Source organism: Cannabis sativa, chromosome 1, assembly GCF_029168945.1.
Source record: "Cannabis sativa cultivar Pink pepper isolate KNU-18-1 chromosome 1, ASM2916894v1, whole genome shotgun sequence".
NCBI lineage: Eukaryota > Viridiplantae > Streptophyta > Magnoliopsida > Rosales > Cannabaceae > Cannabis > Cannabis sativa.
In genome coordinates, this window is record NC_083601.1 from 33,851,589 (window position 1) to 33,873,022 (window position 21,434).

A 21,434-nucleotide genomic window follows, 5' to 3' on the forward strand; every position below is an offset into this window, starting at 1 on the left:
AGGAGTGATTGAAGTGAACTGTTGAAGAATCTTCACTTCTTGCTCTGTTTCGATCTGCAGCAGAAAACCCAGGGGGTGCACCAAGATTTGTTGAGCTTGAATTCGCAGTTCCAATGTTAGCCATATTTGCCACCAAAGGTGGCCACTGCTCTGATACCATGTTATGGTTAGAAATCCTTCTAGCCATTGCAGAGAACACAAAGAAGATGAAAGAATGAAAGAACAGAAAGATTGGAAAGACAGAAAGAAAGAACAGAGCAAAGAGAGTGAAAGAATGATTGAAAGATTGTATTGCATTACTGTGAGAAAAGCTACAACTGGTTTATATATATACCAGAGTACAAGGCAAAGGCCAACTAAAATAACAAACAACAGAAAGTTGTTAGAAACAGAAAAACAGTTATAACTAACTGTCCTGACAATTCCTATCTATTTCAGCATTTAAAAAAAAATAGTCTAATTTTTTTTCATGATCGTCTACATCGTAGTTATTTAAGACATCCTGCAAAATTTTGAGAGATTCAAAAAAAAATTAACACGCCGAAAATAAGGTTCAAACTATCTATTGCACTCGAAACTCTTTTATTTTATACGCGTGTGAAAAAGATTGTTTGAACCATATTTTTCAACATGTTAATTTTTTTTTAATTTCTCAAAATTATGTTGGATGTCCTAAATAACTACAATATAGACCAACATGATCAAAATTAGACTAAAAAATTCTCCTAAATGCCCCTAACACCTAAATGGGATCTTAAACTCAAATATTCACATATAATGTCACATATTGGATTATATGTTAATATAATTTCTCATTAATACTTAATTAAGTTATTTAAGGTTGTTAATCCATATCATATTTTTCAAGATATCACAACAACAGATTTAAAATTACACTCTTGATTTTATAAAATGCTTTATATACATATTATAGATAAATTAAAAATTATCCACTATTTTAATGACATCAATCAATGATCCTCTATAGATAGTTTACAATAAGTGTTAACCCAAGATATGTTTCCAAGAGGGGGGGTGAATTGGAAATTTAAACTAATTTCGGAAAATTAAAACTTTTAACACAAAATTATGCAATTAGTCAATTAATCAAGTAAAAGCAAGTAGTATGGCAAGCAATATATTAAGACAAATAATTAAACTTGTAAAGTAAAGAGTTTAAGGATTAGAAAATGCAAACTCTCGATTTTTACAAGGTTCGGTAGAACTATGCCACCTACGTCCTTGGTCTTCAAAGCTATGGACCTAGCTTTGAGTTCCAATATCGAGCCAAGTTAACGGGCTTGACTAACCCTTACAACCGGGAAATTTTCACCAAGGTATTTCCAAACCTCTTACAATAGTTTCGCACCCCCGAGGACTATTAACCTCTTTCTCGGATTGTTAAAGTGCCAATCTCACTATTTCCGGGTTGTTTACAAAACCGGTGCCAACCTCACCTCAATCACAATATGGAAATGTGTTTGATATACAAGCTAAACTCACTCTAGAAATATGATGATACAATGGAAACCTAGAGTGAAAAGCTAGCACACTTAAGAAGAATAAAATCAAATTTTGGCTCAAAGTGTGTGAAATGTGTTGGTTTGGATTTCAAACTTAGAAGCTCCTTAATCTCACTTAGATAGGTTAGATATATGTAATAAATGCTCAACCAACTTATTTTTTGAAAGAAAAATCGAGTTTATATAGTGTTTGATGAAAAACTAGCCGTTTATAGCCGTTAGCACGTTTCCCGAGGTGGGGTCAGCCATGAACCGGAAGTCCGGATGGGAACCGGAATTCCGGATTGATTACAACCGGAATTCCGGTTGCCAACCGGAATTCCGGATGGCTGACCAGTGGCAAAAATGCCACTTTTCGGGACTTAAACGCGCATAACTTCTTACTCGATTATCCGATTTTAGAAATTCCAACTTTGTTCTCTTAGTTAAACAAAATGTGATTTAGAAATTCAATCAAAAAATTTTTTGAACTATCGTGTGAGAAAACTTGTTGCACAAGTTAGTGAATGGGCCAAAATTCAAATTTATAAAAACTTAGTGTGCTATGCAAATCACTTTAACAAGACTAAATTAGATTTATACCATTTAATTTTGAGTAGTCTTGATGTAGATGAGCCTCCTAGCTTGATTTGCATGTTTTTGATCCCAAGTTGATTTTTCCCGAGAGTTGACCTTAACTTTGACTTTGACTTTGACTTTCGGGTTGACTTTTTTGACTTTGGGATTTTGAAGACCTCTTTTGAATAGGGTCTTGAGTTGTTGATCCCTTGATGAATCTTTTGCTCTTGATATGCTTGTTGAGTCCATTTAGTGTTGCTTTTAAAAGTTTGGTAAAAATACCAAAATATTTATTTTCTCTTTTAAATTTGCTACAAAATCAATAAATCATTAGTAACAAATAATAATCAAATATTTGCTAATCATCAAAACAAGGAGATCGAAAAGTTTGAGTTAACAATCTCCCCCTTTTTGATGATATCAAATATTTGATTATTTTTAAAGGGAAAGAAAAAATTTAAGCAAAGTAAGTTGGATTAGCTCCCCCTTAATGTGTGCAAGAAAAAAAAAATTTACCTTTTAATTTTACCTTGCATGAATTTGTAAACTCCCCCTCAATTTTTACTTATGATAAAAGGATTAGATACCAAAAAAAAATTTGAGGTGATGCCAAAAATTAATCAATAGTGGTTCTCCCCCTTTTGATTCATCAAAAAGGGTGGCAAGGAATTCACAAAAAAAATAAAAGAAAAGAGAGAAAAAAAATAATAAAAAAAAAAAATAAAAACAAAGCAACAAGCCAATGCATTAAAAAAAAGACAACATCCAAAATAACATGCAAACAACACAAAAAAAATAAAACAAAGAAAAAGTACCAACTAACACAAAGTCAAAAAGGCATGAAGCCTTTGCACACAACCAAAAAAAAAAAATAAAATAAAATAAAAGGAAACTAAATAAGCCAAAAAAAAATAATCCAAGAACTAGTTTGGTGGGGGGCCAAAGCGATCCATGTATGCCCTCCATTGTGCCATCTCCTCTTGCACATTAGCAAACCCATGCACCATGTCACTCCTCATGGTGTTGATGTCAATGTTGAGGTTGGAGAATTGTGAGTTGAGATCATTTCGCAAGGTTTGAAAACGGTTGTCAACCGAAGTGTGAAGACGAGTGAAAGCTTCCTCAAGGTTGAATTGGGGAAAAGTAGGCATGGGAGGAGCTTGAGGAGGCATGTCTTCTTCTTCTTCTTCTTCTTCGTCTTCACTTTCACTTGCGGGCAAATTGATTTCTTCATCATCACTCTCCAAATCAATTTGCATTCTTTGCCCTCTTTTGGGTGTGAACACCCATTCATTGTTAAGGAATTTGTAACCCATAGCCTTGAAAGTTTTGGAACCTAGAATGTCACTAGAGGTAGGATCATTTTTCTTTGCATGTAGGGTAGGAATTCCTAAGAGAGGAAAAAGGTAGCTAAGAAGAAAACCAAAGGGAAGTGCCTTAATCATATTAGGCTTGTCCACATCAAGTATGAATTTTAAAATAAGATAGCCTAGGTTGATGGGTGTGGTTTTGGCTATAATGAGATGCATGAGTAATTGATCAATGGAATTGATCTCATCTTGGTGGCCACTTCTAGGAGCAAGATTTGCAACAATAAATTTGTGGAGGATTTTAGCCTCTAAAGTGAGTTGGTGTCTTTTTGGTCTCATGATAAAAGGGCCATCACCACAAATATTCCTAGAACACTCATCAAAGTTAAAAATGGCATCATTTTTGAGAGAAAGTTTGGGTTCAAGTAATATGCCACCATTTGGTGCTCCTAACATGTCATTGAGAGATGCTACATTGAGTTCAAAAGTTACTCCTCTAAGGGTTCCTCTAACACCTAAAGGTTGTAATGTAGGTTTAATACAAGCATAAAAACCTTGAACTAGCCTAGGATACAATGGAGTGTTAATTTGAATAAAAGATGTCCATCCTAGGGTATCAAAATGATGACTAAAATCAACACAATCAAGGCTAGGGAGATCACAAATTTTACCTTTGAGAATTTTCCTAGAGGAGAAATCATTGACAAACTTGTTGTGATCTTCATCATTGAAGAAGAGAGTGGGCTCTTGCCTTGCTTTTGCCCTTATTTCCCTTTGTTGAATTGCACTAGCCATTTTCTTGGGAGCTCTTGAGGAGGAAGCCATTGAAGAACACACTTCTCTTTTTTTTTTCTAAATTATTTGGAAGATGAGAATGAGGCTTTGAAAGAGAGAATTTTAGAGAGAAAAAAAAGAGTGGCTGCTGTATTAGGGTTGAAATATCTGAATGGGGGAGGAAAAATTCGGTGGTAGGGTTTAAAAAGGGAAAAAATCGCATGAAAAAGACGAAATCGCTTTCTTTGTCGATCCCGTGCCATCCGGAATTCCGGATGGTACAACCGGAATTCCGGTTGGTACAGGATCAGCAAAAAAAAAGTTTCTAAAAATGGGCTAAAAAATCCAATTTTGACCCAAATGACCCCAAACCAATTCTAATACCTTTAATATGATAAAACAAAACTGCTCAAACAAGAAAATCTGAAAAATAAAGAAAAATGACGATTTACGGTAAGTTTTTCGAAAATTGCCAAGAAAACTAGAACCGTACCAAAAATGAGTTTTATGCAACGAAATTGAAAAATTCTTTTTCCAGCAGTTTTATAAAATAAAATGTGAGGTGTACAAACTTACGGAATCGAAAAATGTTGAAAAATGAGAGAGTTTGGCGAAAAACACTCTTTTAGGCCTAAAAATCGAAAAATTCAACAAGTGAGGTACCAAAAATTTGTTTCATGCATATTTCAATCAAGGCAAACCTATAGGCATACTAAATACACTCTATTTCACATATTCAAGCATATAGACACACAAGAAAATCAAATATGCAAAAATTCACATGTTCACTTGTTTAAAAACAAGTCCAAAGTTCACCAAAAATCCACATTTTGACCTATAATTTTAAGTTTTTCAACAAGGATAGTCCATTTAGGTCAAGTATCAATAAATTTTCTCATCTATGCATATAAATCTCATTAATATCATATTTGGAACAATTATGCATAAATAAGTAAGTAAAGAGATATGAAATTTTTCATAGCTAGCAAACCTTATATTTCATCTAAGTTGGTCATACCTAGCTCTCTTCTAATGAAACTAAATCTCTCATCACTAAGAGGCTTGGTGAATATATCCGCTAATTGGAATTCGGTGCTTACAAAGTCTAGCATAATATCACCTCTTTGGATATGATCTCTAAGGAAGTGGTGCCTTATGTCAATATGCTTGGCTCTAGAATGCAATATTGGATTCTTAGAGAGGTTAATGGCACTAGTGTTATCACACTTTATGGGTGTACATTCAAAATCAATATCAAAATCCTTAAGAGTTTGTTTCATCCAAAGTATTTGTGCACAACAACTACCCGCGGCTATATATTCGGCTTCGGTTGTGGATAGAGCTACCGAGTTTTGTTTCTTGCTAAACCATGACACTAAGGAATTTCCTAAAAAGTGACAAGTTCCACTAGTACTTTTTCTATCCGTCTTACAACCGGCAAAGTCGGCATCCGAGTAGCTAACTATTTCAAAGTTTGAGTTCTTGGGGTACCAAAGTCCTAGATTCATTGTGCCTATCAAGTATCTAAATATTCTTTTAACGGCACTTAAGTGGGATTCTTTAGGACAAGATTGGTACCTAGCACAAAGACCAACACTAAATAAAATATCCGGTCTACTAGCGGTTAAATATAATAAAGAGCCAATCATACCTCGATACTTGGTGATGTCCACATTCTTACCGCTTTCATCTTTGTCCATCTTTATGGATGTGCTCATGGGTGTATTCATGGACTTTGCATTTGCCAAGTCAAACTTTTGAAGGAGATCCTTGATGTACTTAGTTTGACCTATGAATATGCCATCCTTTTGTTGCTTAATTTGAAGTCCAAGAAAAAAGTTGAGTTCTCCCATCATGCTCATCTCAAACTCACTATGCATACACTTAGAAAATTCTTCACAAAGAGCATCATTAGTAGCACCAAAGATAATATCATCAACATAAATTTGTACTATAATAATGTCTTTGGATTTTCTTTTTATAAAAAGTGTATTATCCGCTTTTCCCATTAAAAAACCATTTGAAATAAGAAAAGTGCTTAATCTTTCATACCAAGCTCTAGGAGCTTGCTTTAAACCATATAAAGCCTTTTTCAATTTGTAAACATGGTTAGGGTATTTATGATTTTGAAAACCGGGTGGTTGAGAGACATAAACCTCTTCCATAATGTACCCATTTAAGAATGCACTTTTTACATCCATTTGATACAAGATAAAATTCTTGTGGCATGCAAAAGCTAACAACATTCTAATGGACTCAAGTCTTGCTACCGGGGCAAAGGTTTCCTCATAATCAATTCCTTCTTCTTGATTGTAACCTTGGGCCACTAATCTAGCCTTGTTACGCACAATGACCCCATGCTCATCTACCTTATTTCTATAGACCCATTTTGTTCCAATCACCGATTGATGTGACGGTCTTGGAACTAACTCCCAAACATTATTTCTTATAAATTGATTTATTTCTTCTTGCATAGCTAGAAGCCAAAATTCATCAACTTCGGCCTCTTTAAAATTCTTTGGTTCAATTTGAGAAATAAAAGCAATGAAATTACACAAGTTTCTAAGGGAGTTTCTAGTAGTGACACCTTGAGAAGGATCACCTAGAATTTGGTCTATAGGATGAGCACTTTTGAATTTCCACTCATGTGGAAGGTTAGAGTTCATACCTTGGCTTTCATTTACCTTTTCCACGGGTGGTTCCTCTTTGGGAGTTTGTGAAGGAGCATTAGAAGTCTCTCCAATTTCGAGATTTTGAACCTCATCTCCCAAACCTACGACATCATCATCTAAACTTTTGCTTGTAGGCGGGTTAGTCTCATCAAAAGCAACATGAATAGATTCTTCAACAACATTAGTTCTTTTGTTATAAATTCTATAAGCTTTACTATGTGTTGAATACCCTATAAAAATTCCAACATCGGATTTAGCATCAAATTTTCCAAGGTTGTCCTTGGTGTTTAAAATGTAACATTTGCATCCAAAAACTTTAAAATAGCCAATGTTGGGTTTTCTTCCTTTCCAAAGCTCATAAGGGGTTTTATTCATGTTGGGCCTAATGAAAACACGATTCAAAATATAACAAGAAGTATTGACGGCCTCGGCCCAAAAGTATTTTGGTAATGAAATTTCATTTAGCATTGACCTAGCCATTTCTTGAATTGTTCTATTCTTCCTTTCGACAACTCCATTTTGTTGTGGAGTTCTTGGTGCCGAAAAGTTATGGTTAAAACCATGATCATCACAAAACAATTCTAAGGCATCATTGTCAAACTCACCACCATGGTCACTTCTAACGGAGGTAATAGAATATCCTTTTTCATTTTGCACATTTTTACAAAATTTGACAAAGTTTTCCAAAACATCACTTTTAAGAGTCAAGAAAATAACCCAAGTAAATCTTGAAAAATCATCAACAATTACAAATGCATAGTATTTACCACCAAGACTAGCAATTCTAGAAGGACCAAATAAATCAATATGAAGCAATTGCAAAGGTCTAGTAGTTGAAATTTCTTTCTTGGAATGAAAAGATGTTTTAATTTGTTTTCCAAATTGGCATGCATCACAAAGTTTATCTTTAACAAACGGAATAGATGGCAAACCAATAACAAGATCTTTTCTAACCAATTTTGAAATAGAATCCATACTAGCATGTCCTAATCTTCTATGCCACAACCAAGAATTATCATTCATAACGGTTAAACATTTATTTTTACTATCAAAAGAATCAACATCAATAACATACACATTATCCTTCCTTACTCCAAGGAAAATAACTTCATTGGTTGAAACATTTTCAATGGAGCATTTTGAGGATTCAAACACAACACGAAAACCTATATCACATAATTGACTAATACTAAGCAAGTTATGTTTAAGATTATCAACAAGAAGCACATTTTTAATACATGGAGAGTATATGTTACCGATATCACCAATGCCCAAGATTTTTCCTTTTGAATTGTCTCCAAAAGTGACAAAGCCACTTTCCTTGCTTTTAAAGCTTGAAAATCTTGATGGATCACCTGGTCCATATGCTTTGAACATCCACTATCCAAGAACCATAAGCTTTGGCTCTTTCTTGTTGATTCCTACAAAACCAAATTCATTTGTTGGCTTTTGGTACCCATATAACTTTGGGTCCATTCATGTTAGTTCTAGAACCCTTTGGTACCCATTTAGTCTTGCCTAGATATGCAAATTTCTTTACATGACAATAGGAAATAGTATGACCATCTCGGTTACAATATGTGCATGTAAAGTGAGGTAGACTAGATGATTTCACAAAAAAGTTTCTCAAAAATTTTTGTTTCTTACTAGGATCATAACCAATACCATTTTTTGAAAAACCACATGATTGGTTTCCCACCATGAGATCATAGCCTTCCTTACCTCTAGTGAAGGTATATATGTCATTTTTAGGCTTCTCACATGGGCTTTCAAATCAATAATTTCTTTCTTATGTGAAGCACATGTAGCACATTGAGATTTAGCTATAAGTTCTTTTTCATTTATTTTCAAAATCTCAATTTCTTTTAAAAGCATGTTGGTCTTCTCTCTAAGGGTTTGGTTTTTAACAAGCAATTTACCAAAATCATCAAATAGTTCCTTAAATGAATTAGACAACTCATCATATGACATATCTAAGTTATCATCATCATTTTCACTATCACAATCATTTTGGTTAGAAATGCTTACCCCATCATCAAGTGCCATCATGCACATGTTTGCCACTTCATTCTTTCCTTCTTCTTCGGAGTCCTCTTCGTCACTATTGAGCCAATCCGCCAACATTGCCCTTCCTTTGTATTTGTTCTTCTTTCTCATTGGACAATCCATCTTCATATGTCCGGCTTCTTGCACTCAAAGCAAATCGGTGGATCATCTTTGCTTTTTCTTTCTTTTGAGTCACTCCCTCTTTGTGGCTTCTTCCCAAAGTTCTTTTTGAATTTCATGAACTTTTTGTATTTCTTAGAGAAGAGTGCCAAGTCCTCCATGTCACTACATAAGCTTTCCTCATCTTCTTCACTAATGGCATGGGAGGAGGAAGACTTGAATGCAATAGTCTTCTTTTTCTTCTCAACTTCCTCTTCTTTCGAGCACTCATGAAAATTTCATGGTTCATGAGTGAGCCAATTAGTTCTTCCAAGGGAAGTGTTGAGAGATCCTTAGCTTCTTGAATGGCAACCACCTTTCCTTGATAAGCCTTGGTGAGACTTCTCAAAATCTTGGTCACCATATCCTTTTGAGTAAGTACCTTGCCAAGAGAGTTCAAACCATTAGTAATTGTAGTGAAGCGAGTATACATATTAGCAATGGTTTCATCCGATTTCATCTTAAAGTTCTCATATTGAGTGGAATAAATTTGAATTTTAGTTTCCTTCATAGCACTAGTTCCTTGATGAGTAACTTCAAGCATTTTCCACATATCATAAGCGGTAGAGGCTTGTTCAATATTTTTAAAAATATCTCTATCCAAGCCACATATAAGAGCATATTTAGCTTTAGCATTTTTAGAAAGCATTTTCTTATCATTTTCATCATATGCTTCATAAGTCTTAATTACTTCAACACCATTTATGACATGTTTAGCAACATAAGGACCACTTAGACACAATATGCCACAAATCATAGTCAATAGATTGAAGGTAAGTTTCCATTCTAATTTTCCAATAAGGAAAATCTACTCCATTGAAGTATGGTGCTCTATTTGTGCTAAAACCTTCTAACATGTTATTTTGTGAATTACTTAGAAACGCCATGCTCTAGATTGTGAAATCTAATCAAATAATTTGAGCCACTTGCTACGATACCAATTGTTAACCCAAGATATGTTTCCAAGAGGGGGGGTGAATTGGAAATTTAAACTAATTTCGGAAAATTAAAACTTTTAACACAAAATTATGCAATTAGTCAATTAATCAAGTAAAAGCAAGTAGTATGGCAAGCAATATATTAAGACAAATAATTAAACTTGTAAAGTAAAGAGTTTAAGGATTAGAAAATGCAAACTCTCGATTTTTACAAGGTTCGGTAGAACTATGCCACCTACGTCCTTGGTCTTCAAAGCTATGGACCTAGCTTTGAGTTCCAATATCGAGCCAAGTTAACGGGCTTGACTAACCCTTACAACCGGGAAATTTTCACCAAGGTATTTCCAAACCTCTTACAATAGTTTCGCACCCCCGAGGACTATTAACCTCTTTCTCGGATTGTTAAAGTGCCAATCTCACTATTTCCGGGTTGTTTACAAAACCGGTGCCAACCTCACCTCAATCACAATATGGAAATGTGTTTGATATACAAGCTAAACTCACTCTAGAAATATGATGATACAATGGAAACCTAGAGTGAAAAGCTAGCACACTTAAGAAGAATAAAATCAAATTTTGGCTCAAAGTGTGTGAAATGTGTTGGTTTGGATTTCAAACTTAGAAGCTCCTTAATCTCACTTAGATAGGTTAGATATATGTAATAAATGCTCAACCAACTTATTTTTTGAAAGAAAAATCGAGTTTATATAGTGTTTGATGAAAAACTAGCCGTTTATAGCCGTTAGCACGTTTCCCGAGGTGGGGTCAGCCATGAACCGGAAGTCCGGATGGGAACCGGAATTCCGGATTGATTACAACCGGAATTCCGGTTGCCAACCGGAATTCCTTGCCAACCGGAATTCCGGATGGCTGACCAGTGGCAAAAATGCCACTTTTCGGGACTTAAACGTGCATAACTTCTTACTCGATTATCCGATTTTAGAAATTCCAACTTTGTTCTCTTAGTTAAACAAAATGTGATTTAGAAATTCAATCAAAAAATTTTTTGAACTATCGTGTGAGAAAACTTGTTGCACAAGTTAGTGAATGGGCCAAAATTCAAATTTATAAAAACTTAGTGTGCTATGCAAATCACTTTAACAAGACTAAATTAGATTTATACCATTTAATTTTGAGTAGTCTTGATGTAGATGAGCCTCCTAGCTTGATTTGCATGTTTTTGATCCCAAGTTGATTTTTCCCGAGAGTTGACCTTGACTTTGACTTTGACTTTGACTTTCGGGTTGACTTTTTTGACTTTGGGATTTTGAAGACCTCTTTTGAATAGGGTCTTGAGTTGTTGATCCCTTGATGAATCTTTTGCTCTTGATATGCTTGTTGAGTCCATTTAGTGTTGCTTTTAAAAGTTTGGTAAAAATACCAAAATATTTATTTTCTCTTTTAAATTTGCTACAAAATCAATAAATCATTAGTAACAAATAATAATCAAATATTTGCTAATCATCAAAACAAGGAGATCGAAAAGTTTGAGTTAACAATAAGAAGGAACTAAAATTACTATTTTACCTCTCACTGTATCTTATCCTTGAACGCGTAATTTCTTGTAAATGTATTTCTAAGAATTAATATAATTAATAAAATAAGATCTCTTCATTTAACGTCTTTAACCAAGTTCAAAGAAAATTATCGTTTCACTTCTAACATAATGCCCATATTTATGATTAACACTTTCACTCAATTATACTACAAAGTACAAAGTTCTCAAGATGTAGGTATGGACTAGACCTTAGAGTAAGCTGATAACGAACAAGTCAAAGAACTCAAATAGTACGATTAGCTTAAAGCTTAATCATGTTAGGATTCAGATCGAATTGATCTATGATCAACTAAGTGATATTGACTGAGAATATATATAACAGTAGGATTATAATAATTGTTCTCTTGTCAATATCCAATCCAATATAAATCTATACATTTGATAGAAGTCTATTTTATCAATGTCTTGGAAAAGGCATATCACTTGCCATAGTGTAAGTAAGCCAAATCGTCGATTATCGCGTTAGTGTAAATCCAGTACACTAATAAATCTCAAGACTAAAGATATTTGAAGCATATAATCATAATTATTTCTCACTATGATGATATCACTATAATTATAAATAATTCTAGATATAATAAAATCTATATATATTAAATATATAATTATGTAAATAAATATGTGGACAAGGGATTGAAAAAGTCAAAGTATAATTTCTAAATTTTATTAAGATAAATAATATTTAATTAAATTTAAGTATTGGTTAGGACATAAAACTCAACAAAAACACTCTAAAACAAATTAGAATGAAAACTATCCGAATACCAAAATATACAAAGAGTGTATCGATATACTAATTTTAAGGAGTGCTTCACATAAATAGTTTACCTTAATTTTGTAACTATAATTTTGATTAATTTGTAATCTTCTTTTGTATACTAATGAGATATTCTTTCTTCTATTTTATTTTATTTTATTTATTTATTATTAGAAACAACAAAGTTCATTAAAGATGGCAAAGATTCCCTCCCCTTATAAACACTAGCACTTTGACTAGAACAAATTCTAGCACTTTTGGGCATACAACCTGCAAGCATACTGTCTTCACGAAAAATAAAATGAAATTTACTTAGGAAAATAAGAACATGTCCAAAGACTCCAATACCTGCCACTGTAGAATCCGAGAGAATTCATAAAGAAGTTGATTGCTTTATAATTTAAAATAGGATGTTTAGTGATTCATCAAAAAAGAAAAAAAAAGATTTGTGTGTGTTTGTCGCATATTGTTCAGGTGGGAGTAATTTGTGGTGTTTATATTATACTTAAGTGGCGTTTAGTTGAAGGTAATGAAATGGAATGTAAAAAAAAAATATAATTTTCATTCCATTCTTTTATTTGTTTGCATTTTTAAGTATTGGAATGACATTCCAATGGAATGCTCCTTCCACCATTTTAGTAGAATAACTATTCTATTTTAAAAAGAAAGTAAACATCATTCTAATGTAACAAGAGAAAAAATTTAATGATTTTTTTTATCAATTTTTTTTATGCATTTTAAATTTTATTCCATTCCTATTCTCATTCCCATTCTTATTCTTATATTTTCATTCTTCCCAACAAAATACCACCTAATTTCAAAAAGCTCTTGACATCCAGGAGAGACACCATTGAAGATTCAAAGTGGTACAAAGTTCATTATTTTTACAAATGCGGCCTGGAAAGACATCTTAGCTAGCCTTGCTCACATTGGTCTTGAGGGCAAATGCCTTTGAAGCCAAAGAAGGGGAAACAAGCAATCCGTGTAAGATAGATCTCACGGTCCTATCTTCTTTTAGGTCTGTAGAAGCTTGCTCAATGAAGCACATGTTGTCAGAATCAATCAATGTTATCTACTCTCAGGGACAGAAAGAAAGTCTTTGCCACTAGACAGTTCTTGAAGAGTTGAAGTGCTATTTCATATTCATGTTCACTGAGCAAACAGCTCGTCTCCAAAGAGCAAGACTGCCTTGCATGTGTGTTCTAGGATTCCAGATTGCCTTCCACACTCTATTAGGCTATCACAACTCTATCCAATTGCTAACATAGTTTGAAGACAAATGTATATATGTCCACTTAGAACAAAAAGAATATTGATTATTTCGGGTAATAAAATGCAATAGCTAAATTGCACCTATATAATTGGATTCATTTCTTAGATACATGTCCCGGTGCATGACCTGGTCAAAATAAATAAATAAGGTAAAGTACGTAAAAATGGATGAAAAAAAGGTGCTGTGTACAAATAAATAGTAAAAGAATTTCCATTTTAATAATTCAATAGGCTTCTGCCATGCCATGTGCTCATAAACTCTACAATTTCCGATTACACAAATCCATCGGTTTCTTTTCCCTAATTTCATGGTGTAGTTTTTTTTTTTTTTTTGAATTTCTTTTTTAACAAATCTATTTTCTTTCTTGAGACCAAATCGGTCAAGGCTCTCCCATCTGAGCTCCAAATCCGACAGGCAACAAGCACAAGGAAAGAAATGCAACTCAGCTAATAGTACAATTCTCACCCAATATTTCTCTCTGTACACAATTTTTGCCAACCATTAAAGGGGAAATCAAACTCTTTTTTTTACCTATACTTTTATAGCAACTTCATTTCCCCTCCAAAGAGTCCAAATCTTTAAACCCTTAAATCCGAATTGGCAGCCCAAAATTTTGGAAAGTTCTAATTTCCCCACGAAGACCGGCAGTTACAATCACCAAACCCCAGGCAGACATGTTACTACTTATCCCATTGCTATAATCAATGCTAACACGAGGGCTCCGGTTCCTAGTTGCTAAAAGGAGTTTCTCCTCGGGCCAAGTCGCTGCAATTCTATCAAAGAAGTAACTGTTGGATGCACTGGAAATTGTTCCATGAAGAGGACTACTGCTGCAACCAGATGCTGATTGTGAACCTTCATTGGCAATAGCAACCTCAACAGGTGTCGGGGGATGGTTGGCTGTGGATATCTCTTCATCATCTATTCCAGGCCAAGGGATGGCCACTGATACATCTTGGCAGTGAAAATGCTCATAAGAGCGAGTTACAGTCACACCTTTGCTTCTGCTAGGTCGAGAATCTGCTTCATGTTTCCATATATATACATGAGAATCCTCACTGGCAGCAACCACATATCTACCATTTGCCGTGACAGAGGCTGAAATTTGGGTGTTGGTGTTACGAAACCCTGCCACGAAATAAGCAGAAAAGCTCTTTTCAAATTATGAAACTAATTAATGAGTATGCTCCAATCTAGTTAAATTTTCACCAATCAGAATGCCTTCAAGAGCCATTGTCATGCACCAAAAAGGAAATGCAAGACGTGGTAGAGAACTGAAAAACTTGATTCACACGTAATATGATGAACTGAGAATTTGCTTGGAATTCAGACTTTAACAAAGAAAAAGGAAAAAGAGAAAATATAGAAAAAGAAAAATTGTGGATTTCTAAAATTTTATACTAATAATAATAATTTAAAAACAAAGAAAATGAGAATTTAATTTTGCTTCTCCCTAAAATTCAAGTTCCAAAGAGAGGGTAAGTGGAATGGGTGGTAAACATATTCATACTTCTAAGAGAAATCCCCATTCTTGCACATGGTCAACTGAATTATGTTTTGGCAGTAACAAGTAGATAATGGCTAAAACAAGAAATCCAGCAATTGATATATGTACATATTTATACGATTATAACTCACCTTTGAACTTGTGAACCAGATCAACATTATCAACCACCCTGATCCGTGAATCTGATGATGTAATGAGTACTTCTGAAGAGCTCCCTGGTGCAAACTGTTCACTGAAACTGATCAGCAACTGAAAAGAATCAAGCAAACTCATGCTCAAAGATAAGGCAACCGTAGTGCCCAACACCTAGGATGTGGAATATTATCATCTTGGCAATTAAGTAGCAGATTAATTTAAATATGACTTTAGCAATTAAATAAACAGAAGCATAGGGTGTTCGACACCACATGGTGCAGTTTAGCAATTCTCTAATAATTCTGTGTTAACTTGAAAAAATAAAGATAGGCTAAAGCCAATAAATTACCTGGAAACCAGTGATTTTCTTGTGATGAGATTTCTTTTTCTTGTTCTGCAGATTTATATGGCTTTTATGTTGTAGCTTGTTCTCTGAGAGTGAAAACGTTACAAAAATATTATCATTACTCCGATCTTCGGGATACAGAAAAACTTAAATAAGACATCACTTCAGTAAATGCATGCACAGATGGAAAGAAGAGTCAAAGATGGACTCATACCAGATGTGTTGTATAATCGACAGCTCCCTTTATATGAACCAACGAGAGCACCCTTCAGGACAAAAAATAAATCACTTAGCATCATAATTACAAGCGCTTAATATAATAACCGGTGGAACGATTATCCCAACCTGACCATCTGGGGTGTAGCAAGCAGCAGTGACCATCTCATGCAAATCATTCCAGTCGACCACTTGACCATCTTTAATGTTCCATATGCGGACCTTTGCATCAAGTGATCCACTAATGAAGTATCTATCATCAACAGGATTGAACTGGATGCAAGTTACTGTATCAAGGCACATGCAAATAACACTAGGCGTTAGAAACAAATGACAGAAGATGTAAAAAATAAAAATATATATAAAAAAAATTGTTTCTTACTAAAATTGACTCGGCTCTTTAGTTAAAGAACAAAACAACCTATAACAAATATAAAAACCATAATAAATTATATAGTTTAACAGATTTATTGATTTTTTCTTCATAAAATCCTTCAAATTCAATTAAGAGTTAATTTTAATTATGAAGAGGTCACCCCTCTAATATATAAGAGCATTCACCACAGTGTACAAAACGTCTTCAAACTTAAAGAGGAGGTAGAAAAAATAAAGCTATATAGTAAATATGCAGACGATAAATACTTACCGTAATCACTGTGAGAAAAAATATTCAAACAAGACTTGCTAGACAAATCCCACAGTCGCACTGTTTTATCCATTGAAGATGAGAGCAGCAGCTGGGGAAAAGAGCAGAAAAAGAGAATGAGAATGAGAACATCAAGCTAGTGTTACAATCTCTTAGATCCATTCTAATAAAGAATAAGACATTTCGAGTCATCCGCAATCCTCTTTATCATAAGCACATAATTCCATTATCATTATTTTTTTAAGAGAAAAACATACACGTTGCTATTTCTTAAATGTTAAAACAGCTCTAAGATCACAACTAATAACTCAAATATCAATGTTTTACAATGTAAAGCAAGTGCCAAGCCATCACAAACTTTCTATATGAAGTTAAATTACATTCACTAGAACTCAACAGATTCTGCAAAACGTATCAATTTGTATCATTATAATCTCATCCACAAATGGCTGATCTTAATCATAGCATATGAAGAATGTATCTTTTTATCAGCGACCACAACGAAAGGAAATAGAAGACAAGAATGAATGACACCCCTCCACCCTAAATATATACATAGATATATATATATATATTACACTAGTATATTGTTACGTGCGATGCACGTATACTATATTTTATATTAAGTATTATATTATGAGTTCAGAAGGAAATAAATGAATAAAAAATAAATAATATTTAATTTAGAGAGATTTGAATAATAAATTTAAATTAAACTTTTATATCCAGTAAAAACATATTAGAAACAATAATAATAAGGTTATAATATATGTTGCATTTGTTCCCGTTCTTAAAATAATAGCAGCAAGAACATCTTTGACCTGGAAAAATAAATATTACAAAATTAAAAATAAGCAAAGCATGTGTAAATTAGACAAAGAAGGAACCCTCAATTCTTAAAGTCTCGATTATAAAGTAACAAAGAAGTATTAAAATTTCATCTGCTCATTATAAAGCCACCTTCACTCAAAATAGCACAACAAAAGTAACAAAGAAATATTAAAGGTGTAAATTTTACCAAAAGCAATGAGAATTAACAACTGATGATTGCATTCTGTTTCAGTAGGTGAAATTGAGAGAGAGGCTTTTGTTGTGTTTGCCTGGGTGATGAATGGGTTAATCGTAAAGATTGTTTAATTTTTTGGTTTATTTTTTGAAATTTGAATGAAGCAGTGTAAAAAAATTTCAAAAATTGTAGTTTGTTAGAGAGATGTAAGTTAATCGTAAATATTATTTAATTTTTTTGGGTTTAATTATTGAGTTTATTTTTTGAAATTTGAATTTAGCCGTGAAAAAAATTTCAAAAATGGTAGGATTTGTTAGAGAGATATGTGGATAAGATATTTTTTTAATTTAAAAAATTATTGGGTTTATTTTTTGAAATTTGAATTTATGGTAGGATTTGTTAAAGAGATATGTGGGTAAGATATTTTTCTAATTTAAAAAAAGATTGTTTAATTTTTTGGGTTTAATTATTGGGTTTATTTATTTAACTGTCTGTTAAGTTAATCGTGTAAGGCTAAATAAACAAAGGAATCGTTAAACCAAGAATCGTTAAACCAAGAATTGCCGTTAAATAGGCACTTTTAATATATAAAGATATATATAATTTTAGGGAAGTTCATTTAAATTTAGTGAAGGAAGTAAGTTGTAAATAGATTAGTTTATCTTTTCCTCTCATATATATTTATATATATACATATGCTCTTAGCAAGAAATCTTGAAAGCTCCACACTGCAGTCTCATCATTCACTTTCATCAACTCAATTAGAACAATGGGGACATTATTTGGAAAACATACCAGTACGCATCTCTTCTTTGTCATCAACCGTCCACTGCCTAAATTTTAATACCCAATCTACTAATGTTCATGAGAACGAGCACATCAAAATCCAAATCTGCTCTCAAGGATAAATCATTTCTTTCAGCTTTAACTAGTATACTCTCCTTTCCAGCAAAAAGATACTCTCCTAATTGAAATACATGGTTTACAGCTGGCCTATCTAGTAAATAAGAAAACTTTAAGTCTCTCCTATTTCGCAGAAAATGAAACATTATTTCGTTTACCTAACAAGATTTAACACTTGGCTAATTAAGTATTTCTGTAACGAAGCTAATATTCTGAAAATCTAATTAAAATGCATTCGAACTTCCATTCTTGTACTTCTACATCCAAATAAATCACGAAAAAGCAACCATTTTCCCTATGATATTATGCAACAATGGAAAAGTTCCCTAGTACAACGACCTCAATGTTTACCACACAAACAAACAGAATATATACAACTAGTGTCTTCGATGATTTTTGAAGAAGAATATGTGTTCAAAGATAAGATTCAATTCAACCAAATCACAATCCTAAGGAGAGTCAAATCTGAAGTTACTGATTTTTGAAGAAGAATATGTGTTCAAAGATAAGATTCAATTCAACCAAATCACAATCCTAAGGAGAGTCAAATCTGAAGTTACTATTCAAAGTAACCTAAAGATGCAGTAAAACAGTGTGTATGTAATAAGGAAGCAACATTGTAACTGACCTTAGACTTAGACCATGATAAGTCAAGAACATCATTAAGATGTCCTTGAAATGAACAAACTGGTTTTTCTGATAGCGCAAATACAGTCTCTGGCACAAACATATGGTCTAAGCTTAACGATTTTCGACTAATTGATGCCCTCCCTCTTCTTTTTTTCTCCGGATTTTTGTCTACATTTGGTGACATTGAATTTGGTTCTGGTGATCCGTTGGCTACAAAGAACATATTTAAGTTATTTTCATCTGTTTTCTCCATCAACAATTCCCCCTTCTTCTCTGATTCTACAACCTGCCAGACATGAATTACACAGTCCTCGCCAGCACTAGCAAGGTACTTCCCATCCAAACTAAATTTGATGCTCCATATGGACCCATTATGAGCATGAATCTCTTGGGTCTTGTACATAGCGGTGACTTCCTTGGAAGATTTCCCATACTGCCGAACCCTCACTTTTTCAGGACCATGAAACGACGAATCCTGGCTATCATCAGTGGCAGAACTCGACCGACGACCACCCTTCTCCGACGATGTGTCCCTCTCATCACTGCTCCTCCTCTCTTTCTGACCTCTCATGGTGCTTGCAACATTCTTGATACTCTTGAACCAACTCCCTTTCTTTTTCATCTTGGAACCGCCCCCATTGGACCCATTAATATTCGAATCTGAACCATCTTTATGACCCTCTTCCACATTTTGCCGCCGCATCAATTCTTGAACAATTGGCGAATGGCCAACACAAATCATCTGAAACTCCTCCAAAGTAAACTGCCTTCCCGTTCCAACTTCCTTAAGCTTGTTCAAAGTACCATCTTCCTCGTTCACTACAAACTCTTTACCATTATCAAGATCCCTAATAGTACAGGGTAGGAATACTTCTGATTCATCGTCCTTGACTTCAGACTCATTACTTTCAAAAACCTCCTCAACTTCCGAGTTTCCCGAATTCCGATTCGACGCCGAATTTGATGGCGTGAGATTGCTTCGAATCTCATCCACCCTCTTGAAATTCTTTCCCGAGGGTGGTTTATTTAACGAAGTGGTATCAGCAACAGGAGATCCATTGCTTCTGCCGCTTCGCGATTTATAAACACAGTGGTTGCTGTTGTTGCTTTGACTATTTACAAATGAACCAGTCTCCGACGAGACCGAATGAATTGAAAGAATTGGAGAACCAAGAAAAGAAGTAGAATTAGCAGTAGTAGAAGAAGAAGAACAATTACACTGATCGCCGCCGTCTGATTTCGATCGGACCACTCCGTTGACGGCTCCACCGCTCTGCTCCTGACGGGTCAACCGATCCGACGACACCGATCGACCGAACTCGTCCTGTTTGTCCCTGGACAGTGCCGGGTCCTTACTGAGGCCCATTTCGCGGAGGAGCCGACGACGTCGTTCAGAGACAGAAGAAGGCTCGGAGATCCAAATATCGTAGTGGGAGATGCCCATTGGAAATTTAGGGATTGGGAAGTGGTTACCAGAAGCATAATTGGGGGAACTGGCGTCGGAACTGAGGTTGGGGTTATCTTCGGAGTCAGAGTTGGAAGTGGAGCAAGAGCAAGACGAGGAGACAATGCGATCAAGGGACTCGTAGAAGCACTCGTCTTCGTCTTCTTCGTCCCCTGTTTTGCTCATCGTTTGTCGGGCATTCCCATTCGTATTAGAATGAAAATGCCCCAACTCTAAGACTCATCGATCGGATCGATCAGACCCGCCCACCGACTGCTTCCTTCACCTTTTCTATTTTCTCTCACTTCGATCTGCTTTTGGAACAGTGGACTGTACTAGAGAAAGAGAAACCAGTCGTTGGAATTTGCAGAGATCGGACAAGGAAGGACCTGGAACTATGTGGGTTTCGGTTTGTGAATCAGATCCGATAATGGCCAGAGAAACAAATAAAGAGAGAGAGAGAGAGAGAGAGAGAGAGAGAGAGAGAGAGAGAGAGAGAGAGAGAGAGAGAGAGAGAGAGAGGGTTTGGAGAGGAACGAAGCCCTATGCTGCTGGTGTTATTCGGGGGGAAGTTTTGGGTTGGGGTTTGAGCGATGTTGTTGTGTGGAAGAGAGAGAGTTTTTTTTTATGCTTATTTTCTATAGGAAATGAAGAAAATGGGAGAAAGTGGGGAAGAAATTTTTTTCAATTTAAGGATCCAGTTGAAAAAAAAAAAAAAGAACAAAACAAATTGTGGATGGGAAAAAAAGAGTTACATGTTCTTTGTGTGTGTTTTTAATTAATTGGAATTAATATATTTTTTATTAAATAAATGCTCTCTTGCTAAACATTGGTTTGAATTGATTGATTGTGTGTTTTTTACTTTCTCTTACTCTTTTTTCTTATTATGCAATAATTCAAGCCAAAACCTATTGTAACTTCTTTGGTTGACATAATTATAATCTGCTTTTCCACAAAGTTAAGACATTTTCTTGTCCTTTTGACAAATATTCTTGCTTTGGTCTTTAATTTTATTGACATCATGTATGTGTGG

At 34.4% G+C, this 21,434-nt stretch overlaps 1 protein-coding gene across 2 annotated transcripts; it reads right to left on the minus strand.

Moving 5' to 3' along the window:
• Positions 1-13,754: 13,754 nt before the first annotated feature.
• On the minus strand, positions 13,755-21,223 carry LOC115706234 (uncharacterized). 2 transcript variants are annotated; one of them, XM_030633812.2, is made up of 7 exons: positions 18,956-21,223; positions 16,419-16,509; positions 15,902-16,059; positions 15,771-15,822; positions 15,560-15,642; positions 15,207-15,300; positions 13,755-14,696 (listed from the first exon to the last, which is right to left on the minus strand). In XM_030633812.2, exons 1-7 carry the CDS (start codon positions 20,585-20,587, stop codon positions 14,155-14,157), a joined length of 2,652 nt encoding a protein of 883 aa, XP_030489672.1. In that variant the 5' UTR covers positions 20,588-21,223; the 3' UTR covers positions 13,755-14,154. The 2 variants fall into 2 exon arrangements, with proteins under 2 accessions (XP_030489672.1, XP_030489671.1); XM_030633811.2 differs by having other exon boundaries at positions 15,207-15,324.
• Positions 21,224-21,434: the final 211 nt, after the last annotated feature.